At 35.3% G+C, this 20,781-nt stretch overlaps 1 protein-coding gene across 2 annotated transcripts in view; it reads left to right on the forward strand.

The window, feature by feature from the left end:
• Positions 1-20,781, forward strand: part of LOC145675647 (uncharacterized) — a 920,247-nt gene that overhangs the window by 606,365 nt on the left and 293,101 nt on the right. For both annotated transcript variants that reach the window (XM_081746206.1, XM_081746207.1), the window contains exons 6-7: positions 1,216-1,416; positions 19,796-19,991. In XM_081746206.1, coding sequence (XP_081602332.1) covers positions 1,216-1,416; positions 19,796-19,991 — 397 coding nt within the window. The remainder of the gene's footprint in view (positions 1-1,215; positions 1,417-19,795; positions 19,992-20,781) is intronic.

Genomic DNA, 20,781 nt, shown 5'->3' on the forward strand with positions numbered 1-20,781 from the left:
GATTTAATTCCTTGCTCATGAATATCTTAAAATTCTGTCTGGATAATTGTGTGATCTGATTATTTAATAATAAATTTGAAAAACAAATAAATAAAAAGGATTAATCATAGTAATGAATAATGAGGCTTGTATTGTAGAAGTTATATTGAAACTGGAGGTTAATGAACAACTTATATTTTTTAATTCTACACATACCATTAAATGTACGTTATGACTCTTAGAAAATAAAAGACAGTAAGTACTACCACCATATGCTACCATATTTAAAGAAATACGCAATTGCAATATTAATTGCTTCGAATTGCAATTAAGACTAATTATCTGTAGTTTTCTTAACTCCACGGGAAGACAAATAACTAATACGTACTCACGCAACGGCAAATATTATATGGCACCATTTTTTCTTCTATGAACCAGTAATACGTACAAAGACTTTACATTTCAAAATGAAACTGTATATATTACTGGAAGTGAAGTCTTTGAGTTTAACGTCCCACGATTATGCCGGTTAGGCTAAAGAAGACGGTGATTATGAGAGACGAGTGAAATGGTGGAATGAAGAAAGTGGGAGGAAACGGGGGAACCCCGAGAAAACCCACGAGCACGGTGTTTGTCCACCGCAAAGTTCACTTGGCGGGGACTGGGATCGAACCCGGGACCCCAAGCACCAGAGGTGAACGCTTTACCACTGAGCCACCGCGCCCCCCGCTATATATTACTGGGTTATATAGTTTAAACTATATATATTATTACTTCAAAAAAAAGTAGGGGACAACTTCCTCATTCTCCCCTAATCGCTGCCCATGGGTACAAGGATATTATTAATCAAGCTTCGATGTGTATATAGTTTCATAAATCTGATGAACGGAAAAAAATGAAGCCTCCTTTTCCTTATTAGGTGTTGCATCTTTCAAAATCCGATATTAACTACAGCTTAGTGTACGAGGAAATTGTTTATTTAAAAAAATCAAAATTCTACACTTAATATAGAGTACACCACATAAAGCTTGTTACAAACACCTCAACATGTCATTGGTCCTTACAATTTCTAACACTGTATGTGTTGATATTTTCCGTAATATGCTATATATTTCTAGTTCAACCATTGTCATTAAAGGTTAAGAAATCCTCAAATATTTGGCTGTTCACTAATTATATAACGAGCTTTATTTTCTCTTATTTCTTTACGATTTTTCTCGTTCTTTTTTTATTTAGATTGGTTCAGTGGTTGGCGGCAGCGCGGGAACGAGAATGCACAACCAAATGACGATGGGTTTAGTGACCAAGATTGTGTGGAGCTGCGACGTTCATACCATAGGAGTGGGTCTGAAGTTGGGTTTTCAGATTCTTTTACATGGAACGACCGAGATTGTAACACGCCCAATTTCTATTTGTGTGAAAGGCTGCGTACTGGAGGTGAGCAATATTATATTTTACCAGCATGATATTGGTTTAATATTTTGACGAGCTAAAAAAAAGTCCTTAGCATTACTTGTTACTTTATATGTGGAAATTTCATTATAGTTTTTGTACTCAGTATAAAATGGTTGTTTATGTAAATATATTTTTGTTTTTTCTAGAAAACACAGTTTCCGGTAAATAACATAACTATTTGAACTTGGTAAACAAAAGTTTTATTTAACACAGTGGCTCTGTGTTAGTGACCGTAGTTGTATTAAATTTTGACCCGTAGCTAGTTCAACTTCATCAGATCTTGGGGTAAATTGTTAAAATGGTAGTGGTTAAATCAAGTCCTGACGTGGTCTTTATAGGTTGAAATACACGGAGAACAAGTGTAAGAATATCGGAAACAGATGTCAGCACTTCTAGTGTGAAACGTAAAAATTTACACGTTGTTTGTTACTATGTAAATATCAAATACCGCATAAAGCTTTACCCATAGCTAAAATACATATTGGTGCAGAGAAACGGAAAATTTTGAATGTAGAGTTAACAACACTGTATTGCCGACATTTGTTTGGAACCGATAACATTGAGAAGACCTTGACATTTAGGAATAATGCAGCATTGAAATTGTGCGGAACGTGAGTTCGCTGTGAACACGTTTGACAAGAACGGTGACATTCTATGGCCTCCAAGATCTCCTGAACTCAGTGTGCGTGTGCGATTTCTCTCTATGGTGAATCTATGGGGACATCTCAGAAGTAAAGAGTATAGTATATGCCTGTAAACACTATTGAACTAAAACTGAGAGTTAAAGAAGCACTCACCGGCGTTCCTCAAGGCGTACTAAACTGAGTATTGCTGCGAATTTCCAAAACGTACTCGTATCGTAATGTATCTAAATAACAAGGTGAGGAACATGTTTTCAATGTCGCCAAGAAGTAAAGTAATATGTAAGTACCTGAGTTAATGGTATACTCTCTAGATACATCTGAATCATTAAATATAATTTTTCCTGTGTTGGTTAGTACATTTTACATAAATTAAATTGTACTGTTTCCTGCGCTATAGCAGCAAGCCCTTTTTACATCCTGCCAAGTTATCAAAATTTTGTCGATTTTAATTGACTGATAGAGATCACGTGGTCTCAAACCCGCCCCTAGGTCACGTGGTATAACGTCATGAGGTCATATAGTATTGTTCCGCCCTCACGGGTAATTCAAAATTAGTCCCTCTCTGTCTTTTATGACCAGGATATTTCAATTAGGGGGGTACAACCATATGACCTCATGATGTGATACCACGTGACTTAGAGGCGGAGATAATTTTGAATTTCCCGCGGGGGCGGGGCTTAAAACTACGTGATCTCTACCAGCCAATCAGATTCGACAAAATTTTGGTGACTCGATTGATATAATGGGAGGCTACTACTGCCACCATGTATAAGCTAATACAAATTATTAATCTCAGTTTCTTAGATATTTGTATAAAGGTAATCGAGAAAGTTCTGTCGCTTTCTGTGGAGGTCTGTGTTCAATTGGCCCTCACACCATGAGTTGAATGCGAATGGAGATAAGGCGAAGATCAGTTGTTGGTGTGGGTATATCCAACATAGTACCTGATTGTGGTAGTTCAGTTACACCGTGATCTTGCTTAAAAAAAAGTGAAAATGGAACCTCCACTGAGCGTCATAAGACCGTGTATGCTTTACGAGTTCAAACTCTGGTCAAACGCAGCTGCAGCTGGGCGGAAGATATTTCAGGCCTTTGGTGAGAGTGTCGTGACTACGCGGACAGTGCAGCTGTGGTTTAACAAGTTTTGATGGTGTTGACATGATAAAAAGTGAGTCCTGTACGAAGCTCCACGGCGCCGTCATCATTGGTTAGCATCGCACGAACCGGTTGCACAACAGCAGTAACCAGTACTGCAGCAGAACAAGATCCCTTTGTGTGTTTGGTGGATTGCTCTGAATATTGTGCATTTGAAACTGCTACTAGCTGGTCAGAGCATCAATATAACTGTGTACTATCAGCAGTTGAGCCATGTTCAAGAAAAACTCAAAACTCTGGAGCCAGCGCTTCTGGATTGCGAAGGGGTCCTCCTGTTATAGGACAACGTTAAACCTCACGTGGTTAGGATGATCCGGGACATCATTCTACGCCTTGCATAGAAAGCACTATTTCATCCGCCATACTCCCCGGACATTGCATCGTTAGATTATGACCTGTTCAATTCCTTGCACAGTCATCTTAGAGGACACCAGTTCAAATCCCTAGTAGAGGTGCAAAATGCACTTGACACCTTCTTCGCTTCACGGCCCATCAAGTTCTATCGTGGGAACCCATTGTTTTCCAGAACGCTAACAGAAGGTCGTCGATGCTGATGGGGACTATTTGTGATCTTCCAGATATGTCTTAGGTAGCATATCGATGTTCGAAGGTTTTTGGTGAAAAAGCGACAGAACTTTCCTGATTACCGTTATAATATTCGTGCAGGACGATTTGCAGCCTTAAAGTTAAAGCATAGCTTACCTATCTAAAACACAGGATTTTAGGTGGCTGTGATATTTTTGCTATTATTGTTCTTAGTAATGGGGTGTTGAGAGCACAAGAGAATCGAGTCATATTATCAAAGTCGGGAGTAAAAGAAACATAAAGTTTGTGCGGAACGCTTAAGTACACGAAAAAGTTTGCACTGATTTTACATTATAAGATTGTTTACAATATCTGGACATGAATCTTTTAACCTGTGAAATGAGCTTCAGGTAGAGGTATTAAAGGTACAAAATGTGTCCAAAGTGATCAGAATTGAAGTTGATTTCCTCGTGCGCTGATCGCGTTAAATAGGCGTTTGGCTGATCAGTGACAAATAGGAGGAGGGGTTCATGATCTATTTGACCTATAAAATCCTCTTAAAAAAACGTTAAAAATAACCTAAAAATTATGAAAAATAACGATTAAATTTGTACGTATAACTTGAAAAGAATACAACATACATAGCAAATGATGAACATTATGTCCGAAATAGAAAAAAGAAAGACGTAGGTTCTTCAATTGAAACATGTAAGTTCGATTTTAAATTAAAATAACCAAATAAAATATAAATGTAAACAATTTGATGAACGAAAGAAATACAGTAAAGTATTAAGTGTAAGATACACTAGTTTTCCGCATGTCGCCCTACTATGTTGCATGGTATGTTTTTGTGTCTTGGGTGTCACTGCAAAGATAAAGAAATAGTGCCGCCACGTAAATCTTTTAACGAATTGTACAAGGTGGTCCGGAAGTGGGCGTACCCCATTTAGTTTCAACAGTATAGTGTTAGTTATGATACAATGTCTGTACACCGTTACCTTGAAGTCTTAAGAGTCTTAAGAGTCATAAACATCGGTATGATCACCATCCATGTCGTAACACAGCTGAATTCTGCGCCAAGTTCTCGCAGATGTTTTGCGAAGACACTCCGGAGTCACGAGGGTGAAGGCGTGTTCCACAGCTGCTTGTAATTCCTACGTTGTGTGATATCGAATGTTTCTTACTTGTTGCTTTATGAAACTCCAGAAAGCATTGTCTGGTGTCATCAGATCGGGACTTCTTTGAGGCCAGGCAAAGGGAGCTGGTGAAGATGCACAACCTCTTCAAATCCAGCAGCCAGGTAACGTCTGATTCAGGTAATTCCGCACGTGTATTGCGAAGTGCGCTGGTGATTCATGGATAGCAATGTTTCTAGACAATGCCAAGCAGTTACCAAACAAATTTGGCTAAAACCTGTGTCAGAAAACCGGCAGAAAACATCAATTAGGGGTACGCCCACTTCCGGAGCACGCTGTATATACAAAATCTGAAAGTAAAAATCAAAGACAGATCTGGATGTGGGGAACGTTGTAGATATGCTGCCTCTTTCTACCCAAATACAGATTGTCAAAAATGTAAGAAATTTAAGCACTAGATTTTTTTTACAAATATTAAACACACACACCAAATTAAGTTTGGAAATATTTGATAAAAAATTAAAATTCCACTTTTTCCCACTTATTTTACATACGGTTGCAGTACATCACCACTATCTTGACAACATAGGAACAAAGACTAATATCTGTAGTTCAGATCTGTTTTATTTTGCTTATAAATTGCCACCGTATGAGAAAATGTGTTTACCTTGGTGTAGATTCCGATCTGGATCAGATTACGAAAATTATAACAGTTATAAAAAACAATAATGAAGCTTACAAAAAATGCCGAAACTGTCCCTGAAACTCAGGAAATTTTATTCTAAAAAAAAACTAAAATGAGAAGCTGAAAACTAGCAAAATAGAGAAAAATAGGTACTTTAAAATTACCTTTTTTCCGAACGAAATGTAATATTATGTGTGTTTGATGGGCATTGTGTCTGCGATATCAGGAAAAAGATCACTTTTCATCAACTTCCGTCCCTAGTTATTCAATGCAGACTGAAGTGTTACTAACTACATAAGATATATATTGAAAGAATACCATGAAACTGGTTCAATCATTTAACTCTTTCATTCAATCAATAACAATCAATAACTAAACTGGTGTATTCTTTTCACACCTCTCGACATCGACACTGTGTCAAAACGGTAACGCCGGCAGTGATGCCAACCTGAAACAATGTGAAATCGCATGTCGAGACGGAAAAAATCCCATTTTACGAGTGAATTTCCCACGTTATACTAATTAAAAGTATGCTATAATATTAGAAACTAAATTTCTCTATGTTAGTCACTTTTCACAATATCTAAATGAATAAGTCGTAAATTTCGATCTTCTCAAAAAATCCCATATATGTTGCTTATTATCCCTTTCCGAGAAAATAAGGTCAAAAATTCCCACGATATGGGATATTTCTCACAGGTTGTCATCACTGAACGCCGGATCTGTGTTGATAGCAATACCGAACTTTTGGTGTTGAGATAAGACTCTAAAATGCTATTCACGCTTTGACCACTGGCCTGTTCTAATATTCAGTTGTAATAACACCATAATTGTTGGCTGTGTTAAAAAACAAACAATATTGAATACAAAAATTGAAAGAAAATAATTCAGGTAGTACTGCATTGGTAATATTTCTAAAGTAGTAAAGATATGAAATGAGAATCAAAAATTAAAGCAGGAATAGAAACCAAGATGAGGCATCTAACACATGCGACCATTGAAAACAGTTTTATTTTAAAATTTTCACTTTGAAATTATATACCCATCTAACTAAATTGATAGTTTTTCCAACGAAAACATGTAAACTTAGACCACAATATTTCGTACTAGTATTCCGAATTATATTTAAGAATAATGTCTTTAGTGTAAGATGTTTAGTAGTTTAGTATAGATAGAATGATTTGTTTTTATCGCGTGTTCGAGTACTTTTTTTCTTCTTCAAATTCTCCATAACCATTACGCCCCTTTGAAATATTTGTTGTTTTCATTTCTTGCTAATTATTTGTGTAATATACAGTGCTTTTTTTGTTGTTTGAAAGTTTGGGAAAGCACAGAAAAGATTCATTCCTTTAATTTTGAGCATGATTTATATTAGAAATCTAGAATTTAAATTTAAAAATATGAAAACATTGATTTCGCAATTTATATTTGAAAAAAAAAGTTCAAAATATTATCAAGTTATCCTGTACAATGAACTTATTTTTTTAATATTTCCCTAAACATATACATATCCTTTGTTATTATTGAACATTTTATTATTGGACATACAAAATGATGCTCATTTCTTTTATATCTTACATAAGAATAGTGAATTTTAAGTTTAGATTACGTAGTCATGAATTGCCTTCCTTGACGCGAATACAAAACGCAGGAAGCAAATCTAATTTGAACCATTAAAAGCAATATAAGACATCAACACTTGTCGAATCAACGTTTCAGCTGCAATTTTCGAGTTCATCCAAGTTTTATCTCCTACAACACATAGGATGACAGAAGTAATTCAATTACATAAGCGAAAACACGCTCTGTTTGTCAATAGGATAAAAGCGGGATTGGAAGAAAATCCCGTGGATCAGTTTGATTGAGTTTTGTAGAAGCAGAGGCAAATCTATGTTTACTAATGCTCTGAGAAAAGAGGGAAGCAAGAGCCTTAGTTATTTTCTTTAACTGCGAGCAGTTCTCTTTAACTAAGAAAGAAACTGTTACATCTAAAATAATTCAGCGAATTCTTTGTTTAAATATTTTAATACAGGGGATTAGTTGTAGAATTTAAATAAATTTAAAGATGATTCCACCAACTTCATTCACTGTTTGTTGTAAAGAAAAGTTTTGAGAGAATATTAACATTTCAGATAATATTAGCTTCCAAAATGTAATATGTATGAGTTAGAGGTCTGCACGGCCCGGAATTTTTAGCCCGAGCTCGGCCCGGCCCGTGAATTCGTAATGTCAGACCCGACCCGAGTCCCAAATATATTTTAACATTTAGGCCTGAGTCCGGCCCGCTCTCGTGTGATAATCAAATGAGCCCGAAATAAGCACGAATTACAGAAACTTAATAATTAACACAAAATTGTACTTCTATTTACAACAATTAGAGGTTTAATTTTGCAGTTGTGCTTTTAAAAGTTCTCCAAAAAGAACGGCCCAATAAATATCGTTGTACAGTTCATTTACAAAGTTAGGCCCGAAAAGGTCCGAGAAATATGGTTGAATATTTGAAAATTTACAGCCCGAGCCCGGCCCGGGCCCGAAATGATATATACTTTGTTGGCCCGAGTCCGGCCCGTGGGCTCGGGCCGAGCCCCTGAAGACTTCTAGTATGAGTATTGGGAGTCTTATGGGATGCCTATGTCTGTTTTTTCCGTCATTATGGCGAAACGCACCTGGATAGAAAAGTAAGAGATAACTAGGAACGCTTTTCGGAGTCGATTCACAGTCCCAAGAATAGGTTCCAACCAGCATTTTATTTAAGCGATATGTCATTGCAGTTTGCGGCACAAAATCCTTGAAATGAAGTGTAAACAAGAAATTATATCGCAAAATGCGATGCATCTATGATCATAGTTTATTACCGAAGTGGGCTATTTTTGCAACAAAACCAGTATCATTGTTTTCATTTCAAGACTGAACGGTTTCCTTTCGATCTTACCTATAGGTAAAACTCAGTGATGTATCCCTTCAGAAATTCAACATTCCTTTTAGGTGTCTGTTGGCTTTTCAAGAACACAATCTACTACGTACTAGATGCCAAGTTACTGGAAACTGTAAAACTGACGAAACTGTTAAAAGCTGAATCATCACAAGTTTTATTTATTTTTTAAGAAACCAATTACACATAGGTAGTAATAGTTGTTTTGTGCTTCACTGCATTCATACTTGAATAATTTGCGAACATCCACAAGCGATTGAAGGGCCTCTCCTGCCCTGCTAAGATACTGAAGTCATACATTGATGCTCCCCTCTTAAATTTTGGGAGGATATCACCCCTTAAATTTGCGAACCATAAAAAAGTAAAATTTGATAAATGTTCTCTAGGACCCAAACAATGTAAATTTAAATTTAAATTAGCTGTTCCAGTTTAACCTTCTATATGTAAAAAAAATGTCAAATATTAGTATTGCAACGTGTTCACCACGTGATCGGTTATTGACTTAATTTATTCTTAATGAGGTTCTAACACGTTCTATGATTATATGATTTAATATATGATCTATTCTCTTTTCATAGGATATGAGTATATTGTTATAGTTCCGTTAAATTTTCAGAGAGGTAGATTGGTCCACCTGTAAATTTAAGAATTGTGAAAAAACAAAATTTGGTAAACGTTCTCTAAGACTCAAATAAATTACTTTGTAAATTTCGATGCTTCTGCTAATCCCCTACTACAGGTAAAGAATCGCCAAAATATTTATAGTTCCACACTGATAAAAAAATTGTATGTGGCGTACGTAAAATCGTATGTTACATTTGTAAATCCTGTAATGTTTGGACTTAACGTACAGCAGGCGTATAACTGAAAACGCATGTTTTATAATACTTTCTCTATTTAAGTGTTTCATCTGTACGTACTTTGCGTATGAAACAATATAGGTGGGTCTCACATACAAATAGACGTATATAACATAAAGCTGACGAAGGTGACATACATACAGGGTAGAACAAAAAGGTGCGGGAAAATTTCAGGGGTGGATTCCTTATGGATAGACAAGCAAAGAAAAAACGTTCATATGACCATATGTCAGGAAATGCATCGTTACAGAGTTACAACCATTGAGCCGTCTTATGCTGTGAAATAGTCACATTCTGGTCGCCCCTTAATGTGACTCAATTTAAACCTCAATAGCTCTCCCCTAATTAAACTAGGAAGATAATTTTGGTATCAATATGTTTCGGAAGGATGAAGCTTTCGACTGATATGTCTTTCTTGTATGTGGGGGCACCATGGCGGGCGGGGAAGGGAAACTATCTGTTTTTTTGTTTTTCGCATTATGTACACATTAAGGGGCGACCAGAATATGACTATTTCATAGCATCAGACGGCTCAACGGCCGCAAAGCTGAACGATGCATTTTCTGACATATGGTCATATGAACTTTCTGTATTGTCTACCCATAAGGAATGCATCCCTAAAATTTTGCCGTACCTTTTTGTTACACCCTGTGTATGTATGTAATATAAGGAACACTGTTAGATATCAGACATCCTGCAACGGCATGATGTAACATCTAAGGGCAGTGCCTATGTAACATACGGATAACGTATGTTCCGTACTGATTTCTGTAGCAAGCAAGAGGATTCCTTATATTCGTACATTATACCACTTGTCTGGAGAACGGATTTTTCTCAGTGCATGTTATAGGTTATTGACCTAAGTTATCTTCTTAAATGAGGCTCTAGGATGATCTCCTTTTAAAATTTGAGAAAGGATCTCGGCTCACCTCTTAAACATTAGAATTATCAAATATATATATTGGTTAATGTTCTCTAGGACTTGGATATATACTTCTCTAAATTTGCTTGTTCCTGCTCATCCCTAGATACAAAATTGTCAATAATGTCAAAAATAACGCTTGATATTTGATGGGAAATTTAAATTTTGACGAAAATATTGAATTAGCATGAGGCGTGAATTTGAATGTTATGCTTAATGTTCATTAATACAAATTGTAACAAATTTAATCATATGGTTGAATACAAGATTTCATCATTGCCTTCCATTGAACATGAGAACCTTGAGACCAGCAGAAGTATATTTGGCTCATCCTTAATTATTAAAATTGTCAAAAAATAAAAATTCGTTGTTCTATAGGACTCGGGTAAATTTGGATGGTGCAAATTCTGTCCTTTCATGGGTAAAAATTATCAAAATTCAAATTTGAGAATGTTGGTCTAATATATCATACTTACATCAGAGACAATTCATAGTCTAAAGTTATTGGTATATAAATTTAGAACTTGGTACCTGATTAGTAATTATTAAAACCGATTGATATGAAACAATTACAATCTCATACTTTGCACTTTAGTCACAACTCATAGTGTAAGGTCATTGGTTGAAAGTTATCTTTAGTAAAATCTGATTAGCTAATCACATTCAAACCTTATTGTTCACATATTTTTCCAAAAGTTTTTTTGAAAATTGTTGTTCAATTTTTTATTTAGAATTTTCTTTTCATCATTGTTTGATTTTTCAAGTTCTAGTTCGACAATTTTTGAACTGTATTATTATAGCTACACTTTATACTCTGGGGTCAATAGTGTAAAAGTTATTTTTGGTTATTATCTGATTAGCTAATCATTTGCAAATTTTTGTTTGAAGTTTCTGAAAAGTTTTGTGTACAATTTTTAGCTCGAAAATTTTTGAACTTTTGTATTGCAGTTACGGCCCATAGTCTAAAATCATTTGTGGAGCTTTATACTTGACGAAATGTGATTGGATGATCATTTTCAAATCTTTCTTTAAAATCTGAACAGTTTTCAAAATTTTTGTTTGAATTTGTTCGATTATTTTTTAAAAAAAATTGTTTAAAAATTTTTGAACTTTAGAATTGTAGCTATGACTTACAGTGTAAAATTATTGTGGGAAAATTTAGGACTTGAAACCAAATATAATTATTGAAATCGATTAATATGTAACAATAAGAGCTTCCTGCTTTGAACTTCAGTTTCAACTCGTAGTCTAAATCATTAGTGACTAACTATCCTTGGTGCAATCTGATTTGCTGCTCACTGAAATTTTGGTTTTAAATTTTTCAAATGTTTGAATACCTTTGTATAAAATTACTTTCAAAAGCATCAAATTTTAGTTTGAAAATTTGTTGATCATTAGGATTGTAGTTATCACTCCTACTTTAGGGTCAATTACTTGAAACCTAATAGGTAATTATTAATACATTTCGTATATAACAACAACAACAATTTCACATCTTGAACTCTAATGACAAAATATAATCTAACGTTATTAGTGGAAAGCTATCCTTGTTGCAATTTGATTAGTTAAGAATTTCAAAGGCTTTCTTAAATTTTTTACATTTAAAACATTTTTGATATATTTTTTATCACTGTTTCAAAACTTTTTGTCTGAACATCTTTATTTAAACTTTTCAGGTTATAAAATTTTGCCGTCACTAAACGGTTTTTTTTTTTGCAAACTTTTTAAATTAAAGTTTCTAGTAAAATATTCTTATACTCATTTAAAAGTTTTTAATTATCACTTTCAAGTTTAAAATTTAAAAATGTATAAAGCTTTTGAAAACTTTTATACAAAATTTTTGATCACTGTCCTATTTTTTTTTAAAAAAATACTTAGCACGTACTCAAGAACTTAAGCTCGTGGAGAAAAGAAAATGCACACAGCAGAACAGTGTATTCCAGAGCCTAGCCGAACAGAAATAGAAATCGCTATAAGCAAATTAAAGAAACACAAATCTCTGAGTGTAAATGAAATTCCGGCTGAGTTAATTTTAGCTGGAGGAGAAAAATTGTGGAACAAGATACAAAAACTCACTCTTCCTATCTAGAACAAGAAGGAATTACCACAAAAATCTAAGGAATCAATCATTGTTCCAATTCACAAGAAAGGCGATAAAACTTATTTTAGTAATTATCGAGGCATTTTTCTTCTATCATCATGCTGTAAAATCCTCTCAAATTTTCTATTACCAAGATTGGTCCAATATGCTAATCAAATTATTTGACATTATCCGTGCGCATTTTTTCGAAATCCGTCAACTACCGAGACCCGTGTTCGATTCCCGTCGGGAGCTCATGTGGTTCGTATTCCACGTTAATAAATAGGCCCGTCTCATATAGGCTCGCTGTTGAAAGGGGCGTTAAACTCAAAATCAACTCAATCATCAACTACCGACAGATATTTACCATTCGACAAACACTCGAAAAGAAATGGGAATACTATATCCCGATACATCAACTATTTATTGATGTTAGAAAGTCTTAAGAGTCGATTAGGAATCAAACATTGTACAACATTCTTACAGGATTTGGAATGCCGAAAAATAGTTATATTAACTAAGAAATGTTTAAATGAATCCCAAAATCAAATCTGACTAGAAAAATCATTCTTCACGTCGATAATGACCTGAAACAAGGAGAAGCGTTGTCACCATTATTATTCAATTTTATTTTGGTGTACGCTATAAGGAAAATCAAAAATAGCAGATACCAGGGCCTAGCGCTGAATGGTATTCACCAGATTTTATAGTATGCTGATGATATAAATCTGATAGGGGATGGTCCGAAAACAATAGAAAGAAATGGAGACGTTTTATTCAACGCTTGCAGAGACATGAATGTGAAAGTAAATGCAGTAAAAAGTAAATATATGGACGTTCGTCAGGATCGTATTACTGGAAATTATGGATGCATTAAATTATTAAATTTTCGACGAAGTGGATACTTTCAGATATCTAGGATCAACTTAACGAACTAAAATCATATCTACGAAGACATTAAATGTCAACTGAAAGCAAGAGAATTCGTGTTAGTATTCAATTCAAACTCTTTTGTAATCGCGAATTCTGTCAAGGAATTTGGAGCTTAAAATATATAAAGCAATATTCATGCCTGTTGTCCTATATGGTAGCGAAACATGGTCTCTTACTCTGAGGGAAGAACGTAGAGTAAAAATATTTAAGAACGAAATCTTCAGACAAATATTCGGACCCAAGAAGAAATAGAATGAGGAATGGCAGAAACTTTATAACAAAGAACTGCATAATTTATACTTTTTATCAAACATTGTTAGGGTCATTAAGTCTGGGAGACTCGGATGGGCAAGTTATGTAGCCAGAATGGAAGAAAATAGGAACACATTCAAAGTTTTGGCTGGAAATCCAATCGGAAAACGTCCATTAAGAAGACCTACTCGCAGATGGGAAGACAGTATTAAGATAGATCTCACAGAAAGAAAAACGCAAAGTAGAAATTGTATCATATTGGCTAAGGACAAGTCAATGAAGAGCTTTTGTGAACGTGGGATTGAAGCATTGAACCTCCGGATTTCATAGACCATAGAGTTAGTTAGTTATAACTATTACCCACATAACTATTGCCAAACTAAAGTAAATATGCCCTATTGTTATTCTAAAATAAATTAGAGACCAGCAAAATAGGTTAAAATGATTTAATTAAATAATTAAATTAATTCTTGATCTGGAATGGCTAGTTAAAAATTGCCTTCTTCCTAATTTGATGATTTACTCACGCATAAGTTCGTTTCAGTAACTTACAAAGCATTGACATTCTTTTGACAATAACTTTCAAACAGTTTAATATGTTAAGGCTTTTAGTGGTTCTGATCATTTTGCTAATTAGAAATTCTGACTATTTTTGAGGGTCACCTGTCCATTTGGCATTCTAATGATCTTGCCAATAAAGGTTTCTAACCGTCAAAGATTTTGAGAGTTTAGACCATTTTAACAAGGATATTCTGACCGTTTTTGCTTTTAGAAGTTCTGACATATTTCTTGAGTGGTTTGGGTGCTGAGTCCGTTTTAGTTCTTGGGCATACTAACCGTTTGGGAATGTGCCATCTAGATATTTCTGCTGTTGGGCGTTCGATTTTGTAGGATATTATAATTATGACAATTTTTTCAAGAATATTTGTTTACTGAACGTGCTGAACGATTTGGCAATTGGGTGCTTCGACTGATTTGTGAGCATTTTGACCATTCTAGAGCTATTTGTCTTTTTTGAAACTTGAGACTTTTGACTGTTTGGTGATCTGATTGCAGCGGTGCCGATATCTGTATAACTGTGAGTGGCCCAATCAGGTATATGCGTTTCATTGTCGGATTTGCATTCAAAGATCCAAGAAAATTAACCCAAATTCTTGGGACACAAGCAAACTTCGAAGAACAGGTTTCCTCTCCCCCAGGATCGGCTATTTGACTAGAGTCTCTTTGACTTAAACAAAAATAATTATATGTAAGCAGCGGAACGTCTTTGGCATTACAATCCATTATTGGACGGCTAGATATTTAATTGGATGATATGTAGCCCGAACATTGGGTTCTATCGCCTTAATACTTATCTGTTTCTTTTTCTACACCGGAGTTCTTTACATTTTAAGTGCAAATCTCTATTTGCCTCACGACTCTGAGCTAGGACAGAAAATTGTGAATTGAATCTATAAATACAGGGTTAGCATAGATGGTTCATTCATTTTGAAGAGGCTATATTTTCAAAAGTATTACATGTACACACATGAAAAATATATAAAAAGAACCACAAGCTCACCAAGTTTGTCTTGTGTATTCCGGGTGGTAGCGCGAGTCCATTCATATTTCTGATCGGGTGTGGCAGTGTGGTAGTACGAAATTAGTATCTCTCTAAAATGAAAGGAAAGCATGAAAAAAGTACGTCGTCTGGACTTGTAATACACCCTCAAGTTTATGCAGCATCTACAAATGTTCAATATGTATCCCTTTGATGTTTCTTTCATATGTGTACTTTCGAAAATATAGCCTTTTCAAAACGAATAAATCATTTATGCTAACCCTATATATCAATAACAAGCATGCAATCATTTGTCTAAACGAGAGCAAAAAAAAAAAAGTATTTCAATTTATGTATTCCTTAAAAAATTATTGGCAAACGTATTAGCATGTGATATAAATATTAACCGTACATTTTATACGGTCAAGTTTGTTTAATGTTTTACTCTTTGTAATATTTCTATAATAAACAGTGAAGGTAGAAAGATACTCCATAACGCATAGATCAATTTTATTGCCATTAATCAAGATCTGAATCCTTTAATCTTTCCATAGAATAAATAACCATGAATAATCTTGATGTTATCATATAAAGATCTTTCATCAGTATATGTTATTCGTTAATCTTTCTCATGGAATTTCAAAGTTTTCCTCGTTATCTGAAATCCAAACGCAAATTGATAGAAATTCCGCTTTGCCTTCAGGCAAAAAAAAGATTTGTGGCTTCAAAAGTAATTACATTTCATTCTGAATGTGTGTTGTAAAATGCAATGACACCTAGTTGTTTTTAATTAAATTTTCTCAGTTAAATAACTTATTTTTCTCTTTTTCATTTTTAATCTTTTAAAAACAAATTTATTTATAGAATAATTACAAACAGTCGTAACGTACTGTTCAGTTGTTGCTGGTTATCTGAATCAAATCAATTCTGAACAAAGTTCCTCTTCTTCTGATTACGAGTTACGCTCTCCCCTCGTCAAAAACATACAAAGTAACTATTTGTAGACTTCTCCATGGAAAATTAATAATGATATAGCATAATGCATGTTGATTTAAATTATAACAAAATAGTTGTTTTCCAGATTTTTTTTAATTGTTCGTGATACAAGGGGTTAAAGGGAGGGGAAACAAGGGGTGATGCCGTTACCCTACTTCCAAAATATATATATGGCGTCCTCTTACTTCCTAAAAAATTACAATTGACAAAGATAGGCGTGGAGGATGGCGTAATGTCATGCGTCCCAACATCTTTCCAGATCCACTTTTAACCCCTGGATCAAAGTATCCTTATGTGAGAGCATAGGCAGAAACTGAAAGCTTCTTTGACGTATGGTTAACGATGTTAACATTTCCTCAAATATTCGCTTGTTATCATTTCTTACAAATTAAGTTGAAATGTTACATTCTAAAAAGCGTAGTTATATTACACTATACAGTATGTTATATAGAACTAACTACGTTAATAGAACTAACCGACTAGATCAATATTTGAAAAATCATGTCGTGCGTTGTACACTATCTTTAATTACACAGCTACACACACGAAAAAAAATGTTCTGTGCGCCTTGCCCCCAGGGGGATAGATTCAATGTATTTTATTACACAGAATCCAAATTCTGAAACCCCAGAACGATCGAGCTTGTCAATATTTTGTTACGGGCGAAAAACTTGAGCGATTTTGGGTAGGGAGGATACACAAAGCATATGCATACAAAAAAAAGTTCTGTTCAGTGGACCCTAGAGTACGGATTCCATGTATTTTGTAACACAGAATTCAAATTTCGAAACTACAGGACGGTTGTTCATGCCAGTTTCTTTATGGGCAAAACACTTGAGCAATTTTAGATGGGGAGGATACATGTAATACAGCCATATCCCGAACAAAATTGTGCCGCGGACCCCACGATATGAATTCGATGTATTTTTTTTACACAGAATCCAAATTTCGAAACCCTGGGGTGATTGACAGCGTCAATTTTGTCTTATGGCCGAAATTCTTGTGTCCTTTCTATCCAAAATCGCTCAAATTGACACCATAAAACAAAATCGACACAGTCAATCGTTCTAGGTTTTCGAAATTTGGATTCTATGAAACAAAATACATGAAATCCATACCCCGGGGTCCACTGAACAGAACTTTTGTTTTTTGTATAGCTGTGTTACTTGTATCCTCCGTATCCAAAATCGCTCAAGTTTATAGTCCCCACAAAAAAATATACGTGACCGATCGTCCTAGGGTTCGAAATTTGGATTCTGTGTAACAAAGTACATCGAATCCCTACTCTAGGGTCCAGTGCACAGAACTTTTTATTTGTGTGTGGCTTTGTTAGCTTAAGAAAAGACTCATTTAAATCCGTGTGTCAATATATACACAAATATTGAAACTGAAATTTCGCTCTAAAGATTGTATATAAACTCTATATAAACAGGATCAGCCATTAGTTTGTTCTTTCCCTCCAGCTCACAAAAATAACGGATATTGTTGTTTGCTTTACTCATATAAAAGTGGCGCCAGTACACTTTTCTGCGGTTGGTTTTTCGTTGCACGACATGGCAAGTTTCAGCATGTGAGCGTTTACCTTATAATTTGCCTTGATATAATGACAGGTTTCAGTACATGAGCATTCACCTTATAGTCTATCTTGAGGTGATTGCAGGTTTCAGCACATGAGCACTCATCTTATAGTCTACCTTCAGGCGATGGTAGGCTTCAGCACATGAGCATTCATCTTATAGTCTACCTTGAGGTGATAGCAGGTTTCAACACATGAGCATTCATCTTATAGTCTACCTTGAGATGATAGCAGGTTTCAGCACATATGGATTCACTTTATAGTCTACCTCGAGATGATGACAGGTTTCAACACATGAGCATTCACCTTATAATCTACCTTGAGACGTAACTTTTGAATAACATGGATGGTTATTAGTTATAACCACAGTACCAGGTGGCGATAGCTTAATTCCATTCAATGATTTAGTTTCTAAATCCTTTTCCATGTGACATAGCCAGTGCTACAAAATCTGGTGAGGATTATGCACCCATGCTGTTGGACTACGGTATTCACAGTCGAGTGTCCAACTGCAAATCCGCGTTCTTGGCCCTCTTCGACTGTGCTAGAACAACTGGAACGTACATCGGAAAGTGTTACAATGTAGCCTTTCCAGAATCACTTCAGTTTTGGAACCATTAACCCTCGCACGACAAACTTTGCTAGAAGGCAAATTACATCTAATCGTAGTCTGTACTGACCCTTCACCATACCGTAGCCTTTGTATTTCGTATAGATGAAATACTATAGACCTCTATAATTGGATATGTTTCTGATACACTGGATTGACTTAAAGGAATTTATGGAGATCACGGTTACCTTGATCTCAATCGCATGGGTTTACCCATATAAAGTATTTGAAAATCTGAGAAGGCAGAATGAAAAGTTGAGGTTTAAATTTTCTCCTGGAGAGGTCAATCTCTGCAACATACATTTGCTGAAGTAAAAGATAGTGAAACGTCCGAGGACGTTTGTTGAGACTGATGGTGGACGTAATGAACACTTTCGTAACAATGTAATGCATTTTCCTTCATTCCATAGGTTATATTTCACTGTATAAGATACAACGTTGAAACCATGTTTAGTAAAATACTGACAAGGAAAGGCCATGAACGTGTTATCCGGACATCCGAATCACACCTAGTACATTCGATAAACATAACAAAGATATGTTGATGTACAAAAAACTAGGTGCTATAGACAACGGAGTAAGACCCTGGGGACCATTAATCCTGTTAGTATGAATTAAATCGTAGACTCACAGTCAAGTAACTATTGTATAAACACTGTTCATTGGAAAGTCATGGTTTAAAGTTCACTCTCTACAGCAAACAAACTTTCCAGAGGTTTTATATATTAATGTCCATAACGTACTTGAACAAGGAAAATTGGGAGAATGTCAGGAAAATTCCCTCCACAAAACCTTTCCATCAACTTTGGAACCATCTGGAGTGGGCCCGGGTAAAAGCACTTAATTGAAATGGATCTTAAAAAATACTATAGGGGATAAGAAATGTATCAAGTTTTGTATTGGCAGACAGAATAGGTATGAGAGAAAAGCGTGTATTTGTATACAAGTTTTTTCCCTCATATCTATTCCGTCTATCAATACAAAACACGGTACACACATTTCTTATTCCGTATAGTACTTTTAGAAATACATTTGGGTTATGTGATTTTATCCGGGGCCACTACAGACGGGTCCAAAGTTGATGGGAAAGATTTCTGGAAGGAAATTTTCCGACAGTCTCTCAATTTTCCATGTTCAAGTACGTTATGGGCCCCAGTACATAGCAACTCTGGAAAGTTTGTTTCATGCTGAAGAGAATGAACTATAAACCATGACTTTCCAATGAACAGTGTTGATGCAATACCTATTTCACTGCAAGTCTACGATTTTCTTTATACTAACAAGGTTAATGGGGCCCCAGAGACTTAGTCCGTTGTCCATGGCACCTATTTTTTTGTGCATAAACATATCTTTGTTATGCTTATCGAATGGACTAGGTTTGATTCGGATGTCCGGATGACAGGTTTATATCCGTTCCTTATGAGTTCATTCATGTAAGTTATTTCCTTTCTTTTTTCTAATCATGAACATATGTAATATATTTTTAACGGATGTATTTCTATATTTTAATTTTAGAGTCTATTGATGAAGCTTGGCCAGAATGTAACAAGTCTGTGGTGTTAAGTAGAGAACAAAGCCGTGCAATTGTCGTGAGTCCGGGCTTTCCTAATCACTATCCAGACAACGCAGAATGTGAGACAGAAATCATCGCTCCATCTGGGTACAAGGTTGTGTTGGATTTCGAGGAATTGGTGCTGGAGGATCAAGCGGAGTAAGTACTTCCTCTCCTATTATTCTAACAGCTTCTAGTAAAAAAAATTGTATTCTAAATATAATACTAAACGGCGTGACAAACATCTTAGCATTTGAAGGCGGCGCTCCAAGTTCCCTTTAAAGGCTGCTAGCAAATGAGAGGCCAGCGGTATTGCCACATTTATTTTGTACACATCCACGTCTATCCTCTGCCACCTAATCGCGCTGTAGTTCGTCTGCTTAGTCATAGTCACACCCCTTAGCACTCAGCAACGTTGCGTCAGAGCTTGCGTTTTATTCGTTTAGCTGAAATGCCAAGATGTTTGTCACAAGCTTGGTATGTTTTAAACCTCTATAGTATTGTGGGTACATTTGGGTTGAATAATAAACTTTTATTTGTTTCATGTTTTGATCAAATACCTTATGAATTTTAGAACATAAAAATGACTTCTTAAAAATGTACTTAAAATCTTTGCGGAAACTGGAAACACACGGTAAGAAGTAGTCATTTAACTAATGTTTACATATTTTAGTTAAGTTGTGATTTTCATCTCGCATCCTCCGTTTTACTCAAAATATCACGTAATGTTTACATAGAGAAAACTGTACGACACGCGCTACAAAGCGTATTATCTCCAAAATTAGTTCGTTTTTTTTTCGGAAGCTTCACGCCTACGAAGCATACTTCAGTTAAACTCGATAAACTAGGTAAGTATAAAACTTAGAGCACGCACTATTTTTTGAGGTCCATTTTCTTCAGCATCATTAATAGTACCGCCCAAATGTAAGGAAATGATGTTTTTTCTTAA

This window comes from Thermobia domestica, chromosome 18, assembly GCF_964235325.1.
Source record: "Thermobia domestica chromosome 18, izTheDome1.hap1.1, whole genome shotgun sequence".
Taxonomy (NCBI): Eukaryota; Metazoa; Arthropoda; class Insecta; order Zygentoma; family Lepismatidae; genus Thermobia; species Thermobia domestica.